The 21657-nt window shown below is 36.3% G+C and overlaps 1 protein-coding gene across 6 annotated transcripts in view; it reads right to left on the bottom strand.

Moving 5' to 3' along the window:
- Nucleotides 1-8093, bottom strand: part of SLC4A10 (solute carrier family 4 member 10) — a 256810-nt gene extending 248717 nt beyond the window's left edge. For 4 of the 6 annotated variants that reach the window (XM_019727287.3, XM_074337123.2, XM_074337115.2 and 1 more), the window contains exon 1: nucleotides 7839-8035. In XM_019727287.3, coding sequence (XP_019582846.2) covers nucleotides 7839-7886 — 48 coding nt within the window. In that variant the 5' untranslated portion in view covers nucleotides 7887-8035. Of the gene's footprint in view, nucleotides 1-7838 lie in introns of all 6 variants that reach the window. The other 2 variants (XM_074337110.2, XM_019727291.3) reach the window with 2 other exon arrangements.
- Between the last annotated feature and the right edge of the window lie 13564 nt (nucleotides 8094-21657).

Genomic DNA, 21657 nt, shown 5'->3' with positions numbered 1-21657 from the left:
AGTAATTGTACAGTTGATACATGTAAAATGGCACAATATCATTGAAAACGAGTCTGGCAATTTCTTTAAGCATTAAATATAAACTTACTGCATGATCCAGCAATTCCTTCGCAGGACTCTACCCAAGAGAAATGGAAATGTGTGTACACATGGAGACATATACATGAAAAATTTTAGCAGCATTATCTGTAATAGCTAAAAGTTAGAAACTACATAAATGATCATAAAGTATCAATAAACAAAATTTCAGATACCATGCAATGTAATACTTTCCACTAATAAAAAGGAACAAAATTCTGATACACACCACAACATGGATGGACTTAAAAACATTTCACTTAAATGAAAGAAGCCAGGTACAAAAGACTGCCTATTGTATAATTCCATTTATAGGAATTCCAGAAAAGGCAAATTTACAGAGACAAAAAGCAAATCAGTAGAGAGTAGATCAATTGTTGCTCAGGGCCGGAAGTGTGCGTTAAATAGGCTCGACAAAACTTTTTAGGGCAATGAAATGTTCTAAAACAGATTGTAGTGATGGTTGCACAGCACTGTAAATGTACTGAAAATCACTGACTTGTATACTTACAATGGGAGAAATTTATGATATGTAACTTATATATGTATGTATATATTAAGCATGCATATATTATATGTAAAACATCTCCTTAAGAAGCATAAGATCTTAGAAGAAACATACCATAATAATCAACATAAAATGGTTAATTCATGTTTTCTTTGGAGTTTGACTTACCATACAGTAACATAAAACTTTATGAGGCTAGACCAATAATGACCTTAAAATAATGTTGTAAACACAAAATGAGGTTAAATTTATTTTTTTAGCTTTTCAGAAATTTTGTTGCTTGATGTTCCTTGTGTTAAACTTTAAAGTATATCAAGGAAAAAATCCAGAAAGATGATTTGGAGTAGAAATAACAATTTGAATCAAGTTAAATAGTTCCTTTCTTCTCTTATATATATTATATGCCATGTATTCTCAACTCAGCTTTGAAGACATATTCCAAAACTCTGCAAATAGTTTGCTAAAACTTTGACCAACCTCAGCATTATCTTTACAAAGAAAATTAATTTTGTGGTAGAGACTGAGAGTTGTGTGTGTGAAGTTATTTTTAATTTTCATGAATATTTTATTTTCCCTTTTCTTGATTCATATAAATATGATTAACATAAGGATTGTTTGAATCCTCAGCTTTCTACTTGTGAATGATAACAATTAAACAATAACTTTTTTGCAATGTATTTAATTCACCATTTTGTAGCATACAATTCAATCGTTTTTAGTACATTCGCAATGTTGTACAACCATCACCACTAATTCCATTACACTGCCATCACTCCAAAAAGAAACTCTATAGCTACTAGCAGTCTCCCTTACGCCCCAGGTTCTGGCAACCACTAATTTACTTTAGTCTCTAAGGATTTGCCTATTCTGGACGTTTCATATGAATGGAATCATGAAATATGTGGCCTGCAATGCCTATAGCACCTTGTATCATAGTACTTTGATTGTTGAAGAGGTAGATGTGAAAGCCCATTTTACTATCAGATTCCTTTTTATTTTTTAATTGACTTTAATTAAAAAGAGCAAGCCAGGGAAGGGGTTGTCACTGTGTGAGGAATATAAATGATTGTTTTGTGCAGCTGAAACTAATAAAAAAAGAAAGTTTAAAATAAAAGAGTGAGCCAATTAGAAACAATATTTTCAAACCCTAGCTCCATACGTATTAGCTCTGTGAATCTAGATAACTTATTCAACCTTGAGTCTCAGTTTCTTTTTTTTTTTTATTGGGAAAGGGGGAACAGGACTTTATTGGGGAACAGTGTGTCCTTCCAGGCCTTTTTTTTATTTTTTTTTTCCTAGTCAAGTTGTTGTCCTTTCAGTCTTAGTTGTGGAGGGTGCAGCTCAGCTCCAGGTCCAGTTGCCATTTTCTAGTGGCAGGGGGCACAGCCCACCATCCCTTGCGGGAGTCGAGGAATTGAACTAGCAACCTTGTGGTAGAGAGGACGCATTCCAACCGAGCCATCCAGGAGCTCAGCAGCAGCTCAGCTCAAGGTGCTGTGTTCAATCTTAGTTGCAGGGGGCGCTGCCCACCATCCCTTGCGGGACTCGAGGAGTTGAACCAGCAACCTTGTGGTTGAGAGCCCACTGGCCCATGTGGGAATCGAACCGGCAGCCTTCGGAGTTAGGAGCATGGAGCTCTAACCGCCTGAGCCACCGGGCCAGCCCGAGTCTCAATTTCTTATCTGTAAGGCTGGATAACATTAACAACCTTTCAGGATTATCATGAAGACTAGAGACAGTTTAGCACAAGCCTGAGACAATATCTACTATTACTTCACAAAGATTACCTAATTATCAGCACCATTTTGGCACCCAGCTGTCCATGGTAGAATAGGGACTATACAATAGCGGAAAGAAGGATGAACTAGGAATCAAGAGATTTGGACTCTAGGCCAAGCTCTGTCATTAACTAGTATAAACGGCATGCCCTTAAACACACCTCATCTCTTTGGTGTTCAGCTTCATCATCTGTAAATTAAAAAGTCTAGGGGCAGCCAGATGGCTCAGTTGGTTAGAGCGCAAGCTCTCAACAATAGGGTTGCCAGTTCAATTCCCACATGGGATGGTGGGCTGTGTCCCCCGCAACTAAAGATTGAAAATGGCAATTGGACTTGGAGCTGAGCTGCACCCTCCATAACTAGATTGAAGGACAATGATTTGGAGCTGATGGACCCTGGAGAAGCACAATATTCCCCAATAAAAAAAAGTTTTTTTAATAAAATAAAAAATAAAAAAGTTAGTCTAAAATCTAGTCTCCAATTGATCTATACAGTTCTACTGTGAGCAAAACATACATGATTCCACAAAACAGATGCATTTTCTAAATAAGAACAGCACACCAAGGAGTATCTGAGAAAATTCTTTTAAGTGGGAGAACATATTAGAACTTTAATTTATTTTATCTAGAAATAAATAAAACAACAAATATTTACTATGTAGATTGTAAGTGGTATCTTCACAGAAAGCCAAATAATCAAGTGTCATGTATCCTATGAGGTCTGAGAAGGGAAGAGTGGAAGTTTCTCCACACGGAAGGGTTGAGAGTGGTACCTACATTTCCCCATCCACTTGAGGCATCTTGCAATGCGCTGTAGTTGATCTATGACCAGTTTAACTTCTGAAGCAACCATCATTCCAAAGTTAGAAAGAAATGATCCACGGAACGTGTGATTATTTTTCTGACCATGCTCTCTGACTCTATTTGTGTTCTAGACCTTGCCCCACATATTTTCTAACCCTCTATCATAAACTATCCCACTTCCACATGCGACCTCAAAATTTTTGTCATAAACCTAATACTGGAGGCTTTAGTTTCTACCCTCATTACCAACCTTAGCATCCTATACATATATTTTATTTCTACAGTCACTCACCATTGTAGAGTAACTATTCATGTGATGAAAGTGGAAATGAGAATTTATTTCTTATAGTGCCTTTTGCTTCCTATGTAGTGAGTATGTTTTCTTTGAATTCATACTATCATCTAAATTACAATTCAAATAAAATAGAAATACCAATATTACTTAGCCAACCTATTTTATCTTTTTGCTACTTTGACATTTTACTTCCATTTGCCTTTCCCTGATTTAATAACATAGATTTTTCATAACTTTTTTTTCACAGATGAAACAATTCAATAAACTGAACCATTTGGAAATCTGGAAAACTAGCATTTTAAAAGGTGCTAAATTCTACCATCTATCCTATACTACAAATTATCTTTAAAAAGTGATCTTTTAGGGAGACTACTTCATGAGCTGTGTAGAAGATGCCTGACCACTGTGCTGTACACCTGAAGCAGAACAATATTGAATGTCAACTATAATTATATATATATATATATATGTATATATATGGTCACAGAATGTGGAGTACAGCATAGGGAATAGAGTCAGTGGAACTGTAACAGCTATATATGATGTGAGAGGGGTAGTAGATTGGGGAAGGGGTTTATCACTTTCTGAAGGGTGCAAATGTCTAACTATACATTGTTTTGTATACCCGAAGCTAATTTAAAAAAATGATCTTTACTCAAGTTCCATACCTCAACGCAGTTTCATAAGTAAGTTCAATTTAAAATAAATTCCTTTTAGGACGTCAGAATTTTAGAAGAGATCCAATATGAACCCACTACATATCACTCAAGATTAAATGGCATGAGATAGAAATATTTGTTATAAAAAAATTCTCTGAGAAGCCTCTTCCATGGCCTGGTAATTGAAAGATTGTCAAGTTACTCCTAGAAGCAAATTCAACACTGAATGTCAATGGAAAAATTTGAAGTCATATTCAATATCCTAAGTTCCTGGCTTCATACTTTTAAATGATTAATTCCATCATTACTAAAGTGGTATCACCATCATTATTATTACATAGAGTCTCCGTACATACCTATCTCAAAGAGCTTATAACAGCGATTAAATATTTGAGGAGAAAACAGTAGTCTCTCAAAAAGTTAAATTGAGCCCCTATCTCTGAACTAATTAGCTAGATTATGAGATCCGTGTGGACAGGGTTTTTGCCCATCTTGTTCTTAGCTGTATCCCTAGCATGAAGAACATGTTTGGCCAGTAGTAGGGTCTTTATAAATGAATAATTCTTTTGAATATGGTTTGTTCTAATATCTTCACACATAACAGCCAGGTGCTATCAAAGCCAGACTGTACTGTGGGCCTAGAAGAATTGAATGTCCTAACCCTTAGAGTGACTACCTACAAAATGCAGCAATGCCTTTTCCAGTAGAAAAATAAAAAAATCATCAATTCTAAAAAGGACTGAGGAAAAGGGAAACATGTCAGGGCTTCCTATACACATACCCTTAGTATGTACTTTATATATACTAAATGAAAGTAAACCTTGGAGGTTTAAAAAGAATCTTTTCCTCCCTTTCAGTTGAATCAGAATTAATTTCACTCATTTGGCATATTTGCCTATCTTTTGATTTTTCTTTCTCTCTTCCTTCTCTACCTACCTCTGATTACTTCTGTCCCACATTTAATCCTGGTTTTTACTGCCTTTCTCACAAACTTTCCCACCATACTGCTATGTCTTCATAGCTATAACTAAAAACCCCACCTTGCACCTCCACTATACAGTGTTTTACAGGGTCCATTTCCCCACTTTTCTTTCTTAGTAGATAGTACTGACATGAAGACCTGACACCTAGAATTAATCTCAATGACTATATTTCCATTAATAATGATAATAGCAGCTAACTTTTATTGAGCTCTTACTACTAAATGTCAGGTAATTGGCATAAGTTATTTCAGTTACTCATTATAAAACCCAAGAGGTATACCATTCCCTTTCTATTTTTCAGCTGAAGAAACTAAGGCTTATCACTTTCCCACAATCAGACAGCGTGTAAAGAGAAGTGCTGGGAACTACCAGACTGTTTTTAAATATTGCCTCTCATATAATTATTTGCAAAGTCATCTGATTAATTTTCTAAAACAGAACCTGAAGCTATTTCTTCCTTTCTCTTCCAAGCATAAAACTCCAGTCAAGGACCTGATTATGAGAAGCCTGGTTAATAATGTAACATAAAAAAAACTATTGCTTTTTTTTTTTTTCTGAACTACTTTTAGAAGACCTATATTCCAGTCCTGGCTTCATCACTATGTAACCTCAGACATGTTATTCAAACATCCTGTGCCACAAATTCTCATCTTTAAATTAAGATAATGAAATCTGCTTTAATTAACATGATTGTTTTCAGAACTAAAATAAAAGCCATAAAAGCAATTGAGGAACTTGAAAATATTATCCAAATATAAAAGTAGGCCAATAATTCAGCATCCTTTCTAGGCTCTCAGGCTTATTTTTCTTATAATGAACTGCTAATATGATCCTCTCTTGCCATTAAACTATGTAACTATTTTGTACTAGCCATTATCCACATAAAATGCAAACTTCTGACTAAAAATTTCCATCAGCTTACTGTAGACTTTCTTTTCTAGTCAAACTTGTCTTTTATCTGCTCTTATAAGCCACAAACTGATTGCCCATCTAGCTGAGTAATGTCATCCTCTTCTAAATTCCTCCAGGTAGTCTTCATTTGCTCCTAAACCCTTTAGTTGTTCCCCACAAATGACAACTTAAACGCCATTATCAAAGTGACTTCAGACTGCTTTTCTCGGACAACTTCCAACCTCCTCCCCTAAAATGGTTTTTCCCTATACCTTAACCTTCCTTAAATCTCCATTCCCCAATTCTTGTGTATCGTTCTTCTCTCTCATCCAGGGAACAATAGTTCTGACAACTTGACAACCTTTATTCGGATTACCCATAGTAGCCTAATTTATGTATCCAAGTTTGGGAAGGCAGATAAGCCTTTTTCTTTCATTTTTGTAAAAATAACTCCACTCTCATCGGCAAAGAAATGTCTACTTTTAAGCAGGCAGGCTAATTGGCATGCTTTCCTTTTTTCTCCCTTTTTGACACTGTCCCTGCCTTTTATTTAGGCTCCATTCTTGGTGGTGACTTCTGCGTTCTTCCCATCTCCCTGCTCCCTCTCTCCCCAAACCTGGCGTCCTGAGGAGAATTGGGCATGCTCAGTAGCCTCAGCGGATTCCAGGATGCAAACTGGAATCTTTTACAGGTTTTAAGCTGGCTGGATAGGTAAGGCCCTAAAAATACAGTGGCCCAGAATTTGTCCACTCCCCATGAGGTATTATCTGATTTAAAGATATATTCAAAACCTAGGAATGGATGCTGAAATGGACAGCTTTCCTCCAGTCCCTCGTCTGTTAGGTGGGTCACCAACCTGAGTAGCACAGCTGAGAACAGCCCCTCGCCTGGTTTGGTGCAGGGAGGAGATTTCTTCTATTCTGAGCTGTGATAGCATTGATAGATGGCTGGAAGCTAGCTTGCATTTGGCATCTCTGTTGCGTCAAGAAAATACCGTTGGCTTGTTTTGCTTTTTTTTCCTTGCACACAGCAACATCAGCTGCTCCAGGAGGAAAGAAGATGTTGCCTGAAGGTCTACAAAGTCTGTGAGCAGCCAGAGAGATTTGTGGAGAGGACAGACAAATCAACTACTTACCCAAGCATTAGATCTAGGGAAGCCACTGAAAGACCCAGAGATAAACAGGCTATTTCTAAATGACAATTCAGGAACCTTTCAGGTATGCAAATCTGAATTGTGTGCCTATCACCAAAAATGCATACCTTCTTTGTATGTGAACCGTGACACATTTCCCTTTGAGAGAGATTGACAGAAAACATGCACGCACACACACACGCACACAAACCTTCTGTTCTCCTCTCCTCTGGTTTCGGCAGAGACTAAATCACTAAAGCTGTTACAGCAGCAGATTCCCTTTACCTCACTGTCAGGGGGATGAGGCATGAGGAGGAAATTTATCACGGATGGAATTTGATAAAAAGGGGGCTTCTTTACAGGGGCTTGAAACACCACTGCACAGCCTGAGAAACAGAGAGTAGGCAATAACAGGCAGGGAAGAGACACACAGCTGCCCCTGCTGCTACAACCTAGCCATCTCTTCAAACAGCAGCAAACATGAGCCATTTCATCACCGTTAGTGCATCCATATTGAGAAGGGGGAAAAAATCATGTGCTTTGCGTTATGCATTTCACTCACCCGAGATGGGAGGAGACCCCTGTCCATATGTCGTGGGAGCTATCCACCACCCCGAAGTACACTCGCTGCCATCTAGCTAGCAGACCTCTTGCCTGACAGGATTTGCAGCAAACACGGTTAAATCTACATGACAACAGATTGTCTCTTACCGTAGGCAGCAGCGGCTCCATTTGGGCTCCCTGGTCTTTAATCTCCATGTTTTGTAATGCCGCTGGAATAAGCACCTTTCTCTGCAATGTCTTCAGTGTCTTACACTCAGCCCGGCACTCGCTCTGCTTAGTATTCGGATCAGGTAGCTCTGAAGCAGGAGGCAATTGCACACTCCAACTCACCAGAGTCACATGGCTCCTACTCACTCGGGCTGCTGGCCAGGTTTTGCACTGAATGCCTTGGATCCCTGGGCCGGTAAGAGAGATTTCCTAAGCCTTGTGTCACTGCCCACACCTGGCTACTGGTATAAAATACAGCCTGCAATGCTACAAGTCTAATGGACATTAAGAATCGCACCTAAGATGCTAACTTCTTATATACACTAGTCCGAGGTGGACTCCAACAAACTCAGCCAGATTGTGACACTTTGAGGCAATTCACTTCATTCTCATAGGAGACATAATTAAACAAGATGACGTTAATAAGGTTTACTAGTTGTCCTGCTCTGACTACCTGGGGTCTTTAAAAACAGATATGATGACATCAAAATTAATTATGTCTTAGTGAGACTGAGCTATGCACTAAAAAGAAATCAGACATTTGAGTCACTGTTGACTCAATAAGAATTGGACAGATACTTTCAATATTTTAATTGTGAGAAGCTTAGGTAAGTCATACAGTATTACAAATAAAATACATTTTTCTATGATTTCCAACAAAAATAACAGGGAAAGAAAGGAAAGTGTTTTGATAGCAGCAATACTGAAGATACTAAAGCACTTAGAAAAGATAATATTTCTGACAAGAGTAACCCAAGCATATACCCTTTTGCCTTAGAAATCTCAACAAAAGAAAGATACGGGATTCTCTAATTAATCCATGGAAGAAAAGGAGTCAGCTAGAGCAGGTCTTTTATAGGGAAAAGTAAGTGATAATAGTCGCTTATTATCCTAGAATTGATGATGGGTCTAGCGTATTGAAGCCCACATATGGACACCAGACTAAGAGCATGGAGGTTACAAATGAAGAGGAGTGAAAGAGGATGACTGAAAATTATTAGGATAGTTTATCTTAAATAAGAAATTTTTCACCAGATTTTAAAAACCTTTCATCAGGAAGAATTAATATTGAATTATTTTCAGCAACACGCCAAAATTTTCCACAATGTTCATCACAGGTGGAATTATGGATAACTTTTTTATCTGTTTTCCTTCTCAACACAATTCTTTAAAATAAACTTCTATTGTTTTATGATACAAAAACATTTGTTTTTAAACTATAATGATTAATATAGTTGAGTGGCAATTTTGTGCACAGCACATTTTGATGATTCCAAGGACTTAAATAACAAGATGTCTGATAAGGAATTTACTAATTTAGGGCTCAACTTGACATTCTACCATGAATGGATGAATGAAATAAATGCTCCCTTCCCATTCAAATGACCATTAATAGCTCATCACAAACAACTTAGTAGAATTAAAAATGATAACTTCTCTTCAGAAAGATTATTTTTATCTCATTAGGAAATTCTAAGTCACCCAGTTTATATTTGTTCAAAAAGAATTGAAATATAACTAGGAAAAAGTCTGACTCTTTATTCCAAGAGTCAAAAATAAGACAGTATTTTTAAATTACTTTTAATCAATATTTTCCTACAATATGTATTATTAAGCCATATAGGTGCTTTGCTGGAACAACCATTTCTTGAGTGCTTACTACCGTGTTTCCCCGAAAATAATACCTAGCCGGACAATCAGCTCTAATGCATCTTTTGGAGCAAAAATTAATAGTCTTATTTTACTATAATATAATGCATCTTTTGGAGCAAAAATTAATAGTCTTATTTTACTATAATATAAGACCGAGTATAATATAATATAATGTAATGTCATATAATATAATATAATATAATATAATATAATATAATATAATATAATACCGGGTCTTATATTAATTTTTACTCCAAAAGACCCATTAGAACTGATTGTCTGGCTAGGTCTTATTTTTGGAGAAACACAGTATATGCTAGAGCTAATATTTCAACCAGTGTAATAGAACTTAGCCAGAGTTTCAACAGCAGACGTTCAACTTGTAAAGATAAAGAAAGCCCATATCTTTAAAGTTATCTAATCTAAGATGTTGTATGCTAGCCTAGCCAATAATAATAATAATAATAATAATAATAATAATAATAACAAAGTGAAAAAAGAGAAAGTGATCCTCATTTAACTCACTATCTCTATCTTACAGCTCTAAAACCTTAGAATTAAGGCCCATAACCTGAGAAAATATAAGCATACATCCACACACTAAACAAGTCCCAATGAAGAAGACAACTATAGATAATAACTTCTAGGAAGAAAAGCATCACCAGGTAGGGGGATTTTTACCAACAAAAACCATAGAATTTTACAGATGGGCTCTTGGGGATCAACTTCTCCACTGATTTTCAAACTCTGGAGGTGAAGAGAACAGAAGCTAGGGAAGAGGAAATTCAAATTGTATGGGCAGCTTTTTGTTCAACTACATATGTCTGTCTTGGAGATTCTGATATATCATTGGTGGAGACTAGGGGCTAAGGATATGCTTTTTGGGAAATGCTTTCCAGGTAGCATATTTCTCCAAGTCCAAACCTCTTCTCACTACAGTCAAGCTTTCTTGATATTAGGTTGGTGCAAATATAATTGCAGTTTTTGCAATTATGTTTAACCTCTTAAGCCGCAACTCCTTTTGCACCAACCTAATGCTAAATGGTTAAAAATGGGTTCCTATTTAGCCTGCTATTATTTAGAAATCCAATGAGATTTCAGTAGTACAATTTGACAGCCATAATTTCAAACATCGCATTAAGTATTAAAAGACCGAATCTGTTCAAGGAACTAAATTTTCCAACACCCCAATGGAATGACACAGTAGTCTGATTTCATTCAGTCAGTCCTACTGTGTGTGAGGCACTGTGCTGCTGATTCTATTTCCTGTGATACCCAGCAATATTACAGTGGAATTTTCCTCTCTGAAGAATGAATAAAAGTCGTGATCGGCCACAAGCCAACCATACAGACAGAGAAGAATTACAGAAAGCACTGACAGAAGAGCCACCTTCCTGTGTTGTGGCCAGTAGGAAAGTAACACGGCCACCATGGTGAGCTTCCTTCCTTAATCTGTCCTACATCCTGGGACTCTTGCTGACCTCAATTTTTACTAATCCCCCAAGGATGCAAGTCAGCATGGATCCAATGTCTTTTCAGTTCCTACCTCCTTTTGCTATTTTAAGCCCCGGGGGTTAAGATACGCACAGTAATACAATGTTTATCTTAGGGAAGAGACCATCTAATATCAATTGTATTTGAAGAAGACACTGGATTCTGAAGGTTATTGTCAACACTAATATTTCAAGACAACTCTTTTCAGTCCTGGTAGTGTTGGGTTTCTGGCTAAGATCTCATAGTCCTTTGCTTTGACTCTTTTTAGTATAAAAGAGCTGAACTTTAGGTAGGCAACAAGAAATATATTCTGAACGTTAATACTATGTTGGTGATCATATTACTAGCTCAAGATTAATATTTTTAAAAAATGACTATTTTTCACATGTGTAAATGTATCATACACTGTTTATATCATTTACTTACATGTTATCCCTTTGTACTTCTATCCTTTGGGACCTATACAAATGTTCTGAACAACTTAAAGCATATTATGTGGATTTGGCAGGTTTATTAACCCAAAAGTGTTTAAGTGAATTTGGCAAACTCAAGAAATACCAAAAGTGCTCTTTCCTGACAGCTTAAAAAATGATGACATTTGACCACGAAGAAAAAGGGTAAGAATACCTACTCCCATACCTGGCATACAATAAGAAACCTCGTTGTAGAATGCTAGAGTTTAAAAGTGGCAAACATTATTCCTTTTTACAGACACTCTTGGCCACCAACCTGATAAGCATGATTTTAGCCATCAATGATCAGAAGAGGGATATTTGAAATAAGTAATTAGGAAGCCCATTCCAATGTTGGGTAAAAGTCCAGATTAAGAGACCCTCAAGTCCCACTTCTCTTAGTTCATGACTCCCAATCTTCGGGATTGAAAAACCCAAAGACTTGATTTTCACTCTTTGCCCCAATTTACCCAGACAGAGAAACCCATATAAGACCTATACTCTAGATTGAGTAGTAGATGGCAGCATCTTAACCCAATTTAAGTCAATTCAAAAATCATCTGAGTACCTACCATGTGCTAGTAACTATACAAAAACAAAAAAGACATGAACCATGCACTCAAAGAGGTCATAGTATAAAAACATCATTTGACAAGTGCATAGGTAAAAATATGTGCAAAAAAATAGAAGTAAACCAGAAGACAAAGTGATTAACTTTTAATAGCATTTTCTCATCCTTACTCTGTAGAGATTTAAAATCCTTAGGGTATTTCTTTTGTAAATAAATACATATGTATATAAATAAATCTAATTTTCCTTTACTTGTTATGTAAATAAGAAGTATATGCATGCCTCAACTTATTACTTCTCCAATTATCAGCCTTTAGGCCTAATTATCACTGTCTTTGTTAAATGGTCCTGAATGTATCATTTCTACTCCTAACTTGAAAATAATCAATATCACACTTATTACAGAGTTAATCTTGTAGCGAAATAATCCTTAACTTGTCCTTTTTCTATACCAATTTATGAAGAATTACACTAAAATAACCATTATCCGCAGTGCCATGTGTTAATTTTACTTTACATTCTCAAACGATGACAAACAAACAAAAATCTCTCGGTATTTGCTATTGAGTTTACACTGTCAAAGAAAGATGACAAACATCATATCGGAAAAAAGGGAGAAAAAAAACCCAAAACTCTTCCTTATAGCAATTTCTCAGCTTCATCCCAAGCAGCCGAACCATCAGTGAATGGAGTGTTCAGATACATGTTATACATGTTGTTCAGATATATCTTATACATGGTCTTACATTACCTAAGAACTTGAATTTGTGTTCTAATTTTACTATCATTTTCAGTTCCATAATTCATATGTCTTTCCACATTCCTTACTTATTAGCAGCTTTCTTTTAACAGAGAAAATATTATCTGAACCAGTAATTTGGGAAAACAATAAAATAATTTTTGGTGAATTTTTTATTAGTCAATTCTATAAAAATATTCATAAGCATGTATTTTGTGCTCTATGGTGGTATAAAGATAATATACGTTCCCTGTCTGTTTAGAAAAGAGAAGAGATGACTATTTCAATGCCCTGTGGTGATAAGAGAATGAGAGGTACAGAATATTAAAGGAGCATCAAGTAAGGATACACTACCCAACCAAGGCGGAAGGGGAAGGATGAGTAATGTCCACACAGGCAAACCAAGGTGAAAAAGCCATTCCATTCTGGAAATTTTCCACAATTCAGAGCAGTATAAAAAAAAAAAAAAAAAAAAAAAAATGACAGTCATTCATAATCCCACCACCCAGAAATAATCACTGTTAACATTTCAGCAGGTTTTATTTATAGACTTCTTTTTGAAAAGTTGGGGCATGGGATGTCAATTACTTTCTATTTCTTATTTCAGTCATATTTTTAAAGCAATGAAATTACCTGTTATAAATATGAAATGGAAGTCCTGATTAGGAAAAACATATTCAAATAACCTCTTAAATTTGATCGTTTATTACTACAAAAATACAGCTATCCCCATGTTACATCAGGAATGAGGGAAACTTTCAAAGCCCCCACCAGGGAATGGGACACAAATTATTCCTACTTTTAAATTCTATAAACCCATCTGAATTATCTGTTATTTTCTTTCCCCCACCCCCAAACCAGGGCTCAACTAATGGAGAAAGAACACATGCCCCTTTCTCAAAGATGCACATTGACCTCTAAAGCTCTTGCTCTTCTCCAGTTCTTCCTCTCCTCCATTCCAGAGAACCTTTTGCTACAGACAGCCTAGCATTGCATCTTTCTTACAATGCTGTTATTTAGAAACTGCGTCCACCTGGGTTTAGGCTTCTGAAACTTAAAGCTGGCTTTTCTACTGCATCTTTCATTCCTGAGACATTAAATGCCAATGACCAAACGAAGAAATATAAGGCAGGTAAGTAAATGTAGAAGGAAAAACTTGATTAAGATTTTTAAAAGATTATTTTACTTCAATATTAATAAAATAAGGCAAAACTGAACTGAAAATTGCTCTTTTATTTCTGGTAAGAAAATCAATTTTGATTTAGGTATTTTTAAATTTAATGCTGCTGTTCAAGAACACAATCATCTCATAAATCCAAACAGATACATAAAAATTGATTGACTCATTTAACAGACATTTACTAAATACCTCTTCCAGGCCCAAAATTGTGCCAGACACTGGCAATCCAAAGTCGCTACCCCCAAGGAGCTCACATTCTGGAAGGGAGACAGACATTTCCAAGAACAGTGTGACAGATATATGAAAGAAATAGAAAGGACACCTAATCCAGAGGGGTGGAGACCGAGAGATCAGAGAAGACTTCCCAAAGGAGAGGATATCTGAGATAAACTCTGAAGCATATGGAAGGGTTTGCCATATTAAAAAAAGAAAAAGAAGGAGAACATTACTAGTAGACAAATCATACACAGCATTACTATATTCACTTTGCATACATGTAAATACCACTGTCACTCAGTGCAGGATTCAAGAACAAAGATAGGTTGGAGTTTGTTGCTGGGTTTGTGTTTGTTTTTGTTGTTTTTCTGTTTTTTTGTTTGGTTTTTTTGCTTTTGTTTTGGTGTTCAAAGTTGGCAGTCTCTAAACCAAGATTAAATAATTAACACAGGCAAAGAAACTACTTGAATTTGTTGCAAATAGTATTTAAAATTGGACATTAAACTATAATCAGAAACATGCTTTTTAGTAAGATTGAAGAAAGAGTTAATAGAAATGTTAATGCAATTCTTACAACCTTGAAATCTCACCTAGAAAATACAGATGCTATAACTTCAAATACTCACAATTTAAGAAGTTCCCCCTTTACTACACTGTGAACATTAGAGGCTAAGTAAATTCAATATAAGTAACCTCACGTAAGAATGAGATATTTAAATCAGTTAACAATCCTCAAGAAAACACATACCTTGTAGATAAGTATTTATTAAACTTTATCCATGAGCAATTTACACCAGAATAACCTTGGGTGCTTCTGAAAATACTCATATTTGATTCCTAGACTTTATCTCCAAAGATTATAATCCAGTAAATTGAGTTGAGGACTAGGAACCTGTATTTCTAACAAGGTATTCTGATACAGGCGGTCTGTGCGTCACTTATTCCACATTTGATTTCCATACTTTGTTACTCAAACTATAGCCCTTTACTTTCTTAAGAGAAAAATGAGTCGCTTAAGTATCTATAAGTTTTAGCATACACTACGAAGCACTATATTAGGATGCATCTTAAATGAACTAACATGACATTGATTGTCTAAAAACAAAAACCTACCATTTATTTAGTGTTTACTACATGTGTGGTACTGTGCTAAGTATTTTACATAATTATTTAATGTACTACTCATATCAACTCTGAGAAGCACGCATTTGACTTCTATTTACATATGAGACAGCTGAAGCTGAGTGAAGTTAAATAACGTGTTGAAATTCACACTGCTACTAAGCAGCAGAGTCAGAATTGCAACCCAGGCTGCCTCCAAAGCACTTACTTCCTGCATCATGCCATAACTGATCTCTAATTTGTCCAGATTGCCAGATGAAATGTTTGCTCGAATTCTAATTTCCCCAAAGAAGAAATAAGAGCACCAGATTCAAACTGAAACTTGATATTATTGTCAGAAATTTTTAGAAGAATGAACCTGGTCAAGTTAAACATGAAGTATTTCTATCACCAATGATACACACAGATGCCGCTTCATATTTCGGCTTCTTCAAGTTCATTCAGCAAAAACAGCAGGAGGCATGTGATCCGATGCCTTGACAGAAAATAAGTGGGGTGATAGCTATTGTGTCGGGGTGAGAAATCCTAGTGCTGATGCCCTGAGTCAGGTGGTTTAAGTCTTTCTTTGGCCAAATAACACTGCATGTTTTCTCTATGCTATCTCCTATCTCTTCTACAGACACGCTAATTCACCAATTTCCTAGGAATTCTGGTTTAGTGTCAAAGAATAAAATATTTATCCAATTGCTGTTTTCTAAGGATAAAAAAGTTCATTAGTGCTCGCTTCAGCAGCACATATACTAAAAAGTTCATTAGTTCTTTAAAAATGTACATATCAGATGCCTCCTCTGTGCCAGCCACTATGCCAGGCCCTCGACTAGAGCCAGATCCCTTCCTTAAAAGTTCAGTCTAGAGGGGAAGAGACATGAGAATGATTGCAATACAGCATGACAGATCCTATCATATAGACTCAGTGAGAACACAGTAGAGCAAACGATTATTGTACTTTTTATCAAAAAATGATGGGCAATATCTTCATAAGGCTTACTATGTGCCAACTTTAATACATGACCTTATGCAACCTTCACAGTAGCCCTACGATGCAGATACTTTCCCCGATTTTACAGATAAGAATACTGAATTTTCCCAAATCACAAAGCTAGCAAACGGCAGGGCTGGGATTTAAGGCCAGGCAGGCTGGCTTTCCTGAGCTTCTTGACCACTTCTTACAGTAGGGAAGCATGGAATTGAAAATGTCTGTCGCTAACCGATTTCTGGAACCGTGGACAGATTACTCACCCTGGTACTTTCTTTACTTTCTTTATTGGTTAAATAAGAGGGTTGGAGTAAATATGGTGTATTCTGTACCTGCAGAACACTAAAATAGGTAAAATTGGAGACTTAAATTTAAGCATGGCACTAATCAGTTGAAAAAGCTTTAGCAAGTCAGTCAACATTCCAAGCCTCAGTATCCAAACCATTCTACATGTTACCAGTAAAAAAATTCAGGGAAGCTGAAGTAGAATAATATTGAATGTTAACTATAATTAAATATATACCAGGGGTGCCAAAAGAATGTATACACATGATTTGTATTCATCTTTTGTTATCGGTATATAGTGAGTATTAAAATTTTAATACAGTTCTTTCCTTTCTTAAAATGTGTATACATTTTTTGGCACCCTCTGTATATACTCATATAGTCATGGGATGTAAAGTACAGCATAGGGAATATAGTCAATGGAACTATAACAGTTATATACGATGTCAGAGGGGTAGTAGATTGGGGGGGTTATTACATTGTGAGGGGTGTAAATGTCTAACCAGTACACTGTTTTGTACTCCTGAAACTAATAAAAAAAAATTTTTAATTGTGGAGTTTCTAAATATGCCATAGTCATAAATCTCCAATCAGGAAACTCTTCCAACTTCATACCTCTGTTTTAACCAGTCCAATCAGACAGCTATCTCTCCTATTTTCTCAACTACTCAGTTTTTGAAGAGCGTTCCTTCACTGACAAAACCAAGTATAAACCTTCTGATGTGGTGTTTACGTATCCATCCATTTATTTATTGATTCAGAGCTTATAAATCAGTAGGTACATTATGTGCTATAATAAATGATAAATTATATTATGTGCTAAATAAAACTATATAAAGTATGATATGCAGAATAGAAAGATAAACAAGACATAAACCAAACCTTCAGAGAGTTAACAATGTACTTGGAAGTGGGGAAAAACAAACATTCATTTAACAGTCCATATGACAACTACTATAATAAATCTGGAATGGGTTCTTGGGGGAAACAGAGTAAAAGCATTCCAGACAGGAGGAACAGCATGTGTGCCAGAACTCAGAGAAGCTCTAGATGGCTTAAACGTGGGATGCAGAAAAGCAAACGGCAGGAAAGAAGGATTAAAGTGCAGACACGGACCAGATTGTGCAAGGCCTCGTGTGCCATACTCCAGAGATTGCACTGTATCCTAAAGATGATGGGAAGCTGTCGCAGGATCTTAAGTAGAAAAGTGACACGACAATACAAGCAGTTAGAAAAATGTATCACATGGACGATGCTGGGGCAAGACTGGAGGCAGAGACCACAGTAAGTAAACAGGTAAGAGATAATGTGAGTCTGAATTATGATAGCTGCAGTAATAATGGATAAAAGGAAACCGTTCCAAGAGACATACAAGAGGAAAAATAAATAGACTTACTGACTATGCAGATGCAGGGAATGAAGAAGATAAACTGGTCTAGGATTCTGGCTTGATGGTAACATTCAACCACATTTTCCAATATGAAAAATGTAAAAAAAAAAGCAGTTTGAGAAAACACCTACAGAATTTTATTTTGAAAATAAATACAGTGGTTAAAACATTCTTTGTACTCAGAATGTCATTTAATATCTCTTTGACCTTGGGCAAATTTCTCCAACTCCTCAAGTCTCAGTTTCCTCATCTATAAAACTAAGGGAATAAAAGAACCAACTCAGAATTGTTGAGAATAATGGAAAAGACTGAGGCGCAGCTGGAGTAACAAGTGAGCAGTTATCAGACCCCAAGACGTCATGGCTCGACTCTGATTAAATCAGCTAACACATATCAAGCACTTAGGATATTGGTAAGCAAATGGTCATTTCTCAACAAATAATGGCTATTTTATCATTATTCCATGGTATGTGAGGTGGCTGGAGGCTGTCTAAAGGCAGGTGATCAGAAAAAAGTTGGAAATATGGGTTTGGGACCAGCAGAAAGTTTGAGTATGGATTGTGTTTCTTTCAAAAGTTATGTAAAATTAGAATTCAATGAATGGATCTCTGAGGAAACCCCAACATTTAAAAGTCTCCCAGACTTTTCACTGATCCACTCAATATCCTAAATATTTCTTTCAACTATTGCTGAACCCGTTTATAATTCTGGAAACTTTTTTTCAAGCCTTTCAGAAGTATCCTTATATTCAATCTATTCTTGAAATTATTATTTGTATTTGTATAAATCTGTGTTGATTTTCTATTTGTCTATATTAGTTCCCCTAGAAAACTGTGATATCCTCCAAGACCCTACAGGGCTACATATATACTTAAATACTTCTTCACTGACACACAAATACCACCCTTATATAATGGAAAAGTTATTGATGATTTCTATCTTTGTGTACAATGTTGACTCTTATTGAACAGCCAGTGGAACCAAGGCACAGTGTTGGTCCCAGAAAAACATTGTGACCAAAAATGGTTTTGGAAAAGTCCTTGTCCATTGGCATCTGGCTGATGGCACTGCTTGCTGCAGTCTCAATCTCAGAGCTCTCTTATGTGCTAATCTAACAGTTGACCTTTTATCTTTAAGGTCATCACTTATTTAAATCGTCAAGAGGTCCTCCTCTTATTAATATTTCCTTTCCACTTTAGAGCAAATAAGAGAGGATACCAGAGCTTCCTCAGGAAACACGATGATGCGTTTTAGGCCTGAGGCAAGGGCAATCATGAAGACAGATGTTTACCCTCAAAAAATAATAATGATGATGCAATATTCAACAAATGAGACAATGAGAATAATGAGAAAAGACTGAGGAGCAGCTGGGCTAGCAAGTGCATAGTTATCAGACCCCAAGACGTCACTACTCTGCTCTGAGGCCTGCCAAAACATTTGTAAACTCGGGTGTTTGAAGTGCACTGTGCTATTCCAAAATAATTCTCACACTAATCAAAAGAAAGATCTAAAAATGAAACTTGTGCTGTTCAAATACAAGTAAATTAAAATCCCACAAAGCAAGAAAGAGTGCTGGTAACATTAATACTTTATTGAGGCAGCCAGTTAGCTCAGATGGTTAGAGCGCGGTGCTCTTAACAACAAGGTTGCAGGTTCGATGCCCACATGGGCCACTATGAGCTGCGCCCTCCTTGATTAGATTAAAACAACTATTTGATGTGGAGCTGATGGGTCCTGGAAAGCACACTTAAAACAAATAACAGTTTTAAAAATAAGATTAATACTTCATTGTTGAACGTATAATTTTTATTTTAAAATTACAGTTAAATAAGTAGTATAATATTCTTTCTCCCTCACAGTAAACTATGTCTATAGAAAACAAACCTATTCAGACTATCACTGACCTAATGGAAAAATTATCCTAGCTACAACAAAATTTATTCCTTTTCAACAAATTATCATTTGACTGAGTACATTATGTACCAGATACTTAATACACTCTGTCCTAGGAACTGGGGATATAGGAAAATAAAAAATTCAAAGATACTGGTTGGTGGAAGGGGAATGAGAAAGATGAATAAATAAGTATATGAGTAAAACATAGTATGTGAAATGATAAGTTCAATGAAAAATTAGAAAACAGGAATGGAGAATAAGGAGTGTCTGGATTTCTAATGTTAATTAGGGTAGCCAGAGATGACCTCACTAAGAAGACGCCATTTGAATAAAGACCTGAGGGAAGTGAGGTAGTGAACCATGAACCTATCTGGGTGTATCAGTTGTCCAGACAAAGAGAACATGTGCAAAGAATAGACAGGTAAGCAAGGGAGGAAGCGGAGAAACCAGATAAGCTATTGCAATAAGACAACCAGGAGATGATCGTGTTTTGGACCAGACAAGAAATGGTAGAATTCTGGATATATTTCTGAAGGTAGAGTCAACAGTATTTGCTGAAGGCTGGAATGTGGGACGTAAGGAAAAAGAGAAGTCAAGGCTGGTGCCAACATTTTTGGCCTGAGCAAGGGAAAAGACAGCATTTCCATGACCTATGATAGGTGAGGACTGAGAATTTCGCCCGGATTTAGCAACAAGGAAGTTACCTGGGACTTTCACAAGAGCAGTTCATGGAGTGCTGGGAGGCAATTTAAGAAACAGCAGGAGGAGAGAGGTTGGAGTACAAGCAATTATACTCCAGAGATCGGGAAAGAGGAACAAAGAATTAGGGCAGGAGCTGGAGGGAGAAGTGGGCTCAAAAAAGAAACCAGTTACTGTTTACCTTGCAAACTAGACCAGTAAAGTGAAAACAAATACCTATCTTGTCTTTTTAAATTATTTCAACATATCCCATTTATGAGTTGGGTTTTGTTTTGTTTTTTGCTTCCTTCCCTGCAAGCAGCAAGTTAGTAAAAAATGAAACAACTGGACTCCTTCAAGTCAAACTACAATAGTGTAACAGTAACGCCTCAAACAAATCAACTGCAAGAACATGTATAAAACAAGCAACAAATCTTTTTTATCAGAAAGGGAGGTGGAACATTTACTGGGAAAAGGGTTTAGTGGTGATCAGCAATAACTAAGAGTCATTTCCTTTATTAAAAACCCTGATTACATAACAAGTGCACAAATATTTTTAAACTGTATCATGGTATCAGTCCTCTCACCATGAAATTTTAATTCCTGTGGTCTGGTAGACATAGATCTGCTGGAGACAGGAAGCGAAGAATGCCATTCAGCTGAATGAATGAATGAATCATTAAGGTAAACTAAATATAATTTCCAGAGTCAGGTCAGGACATCAGGAATAACAATGTGGCTCTCTTCATAAGGACACGGAAGTTTTTTGTGTTCTGTTTTTTTCCCCAAGAGTAAAAAAAGATATTGATTTGGGGCTTCATTCAAAAGATTCCACTAGAGTCTATGTTCCAAGACAGTATGGACTAAATCTGCCTTACTCCCTGTTGTTTTCCCGGGGTCTATTATGGTGCTGAACACATAAATTCAGTAAATGTTTTTTAGTGGAAAAGTGAATTAGTGAAAGTATACAAGAAGTCGTTAAACAAATAAATGAATGAACAGCACCTTAACCCTATATAGACAATAAATCACAGGTGGAGTCTCACCTAATAAAATGCTTCTACAATAAATAACCACACCTATCTCTACCTGTATCTCTACATAAATA

Source organism: Rhinolophus sinicus, chromosome 17, assembly GCF_057876585.1.
Source record: "Rhinolophus sinicus isolate RSI-liver-muscle chromosome 17, RSI-T2T, whole genome shotgun sequence".
In the NCBI taxonomy this organism is placed as follows: Eukaryota; Metazoa; Chordata; class Mammalia; order Chiroptera; family Rhinolophidae; genus Rhinolophus; species Rhinolophus sinicus.
This window is presented reverse-complemented; position numbering and strand designations above follow the sequence as displayed.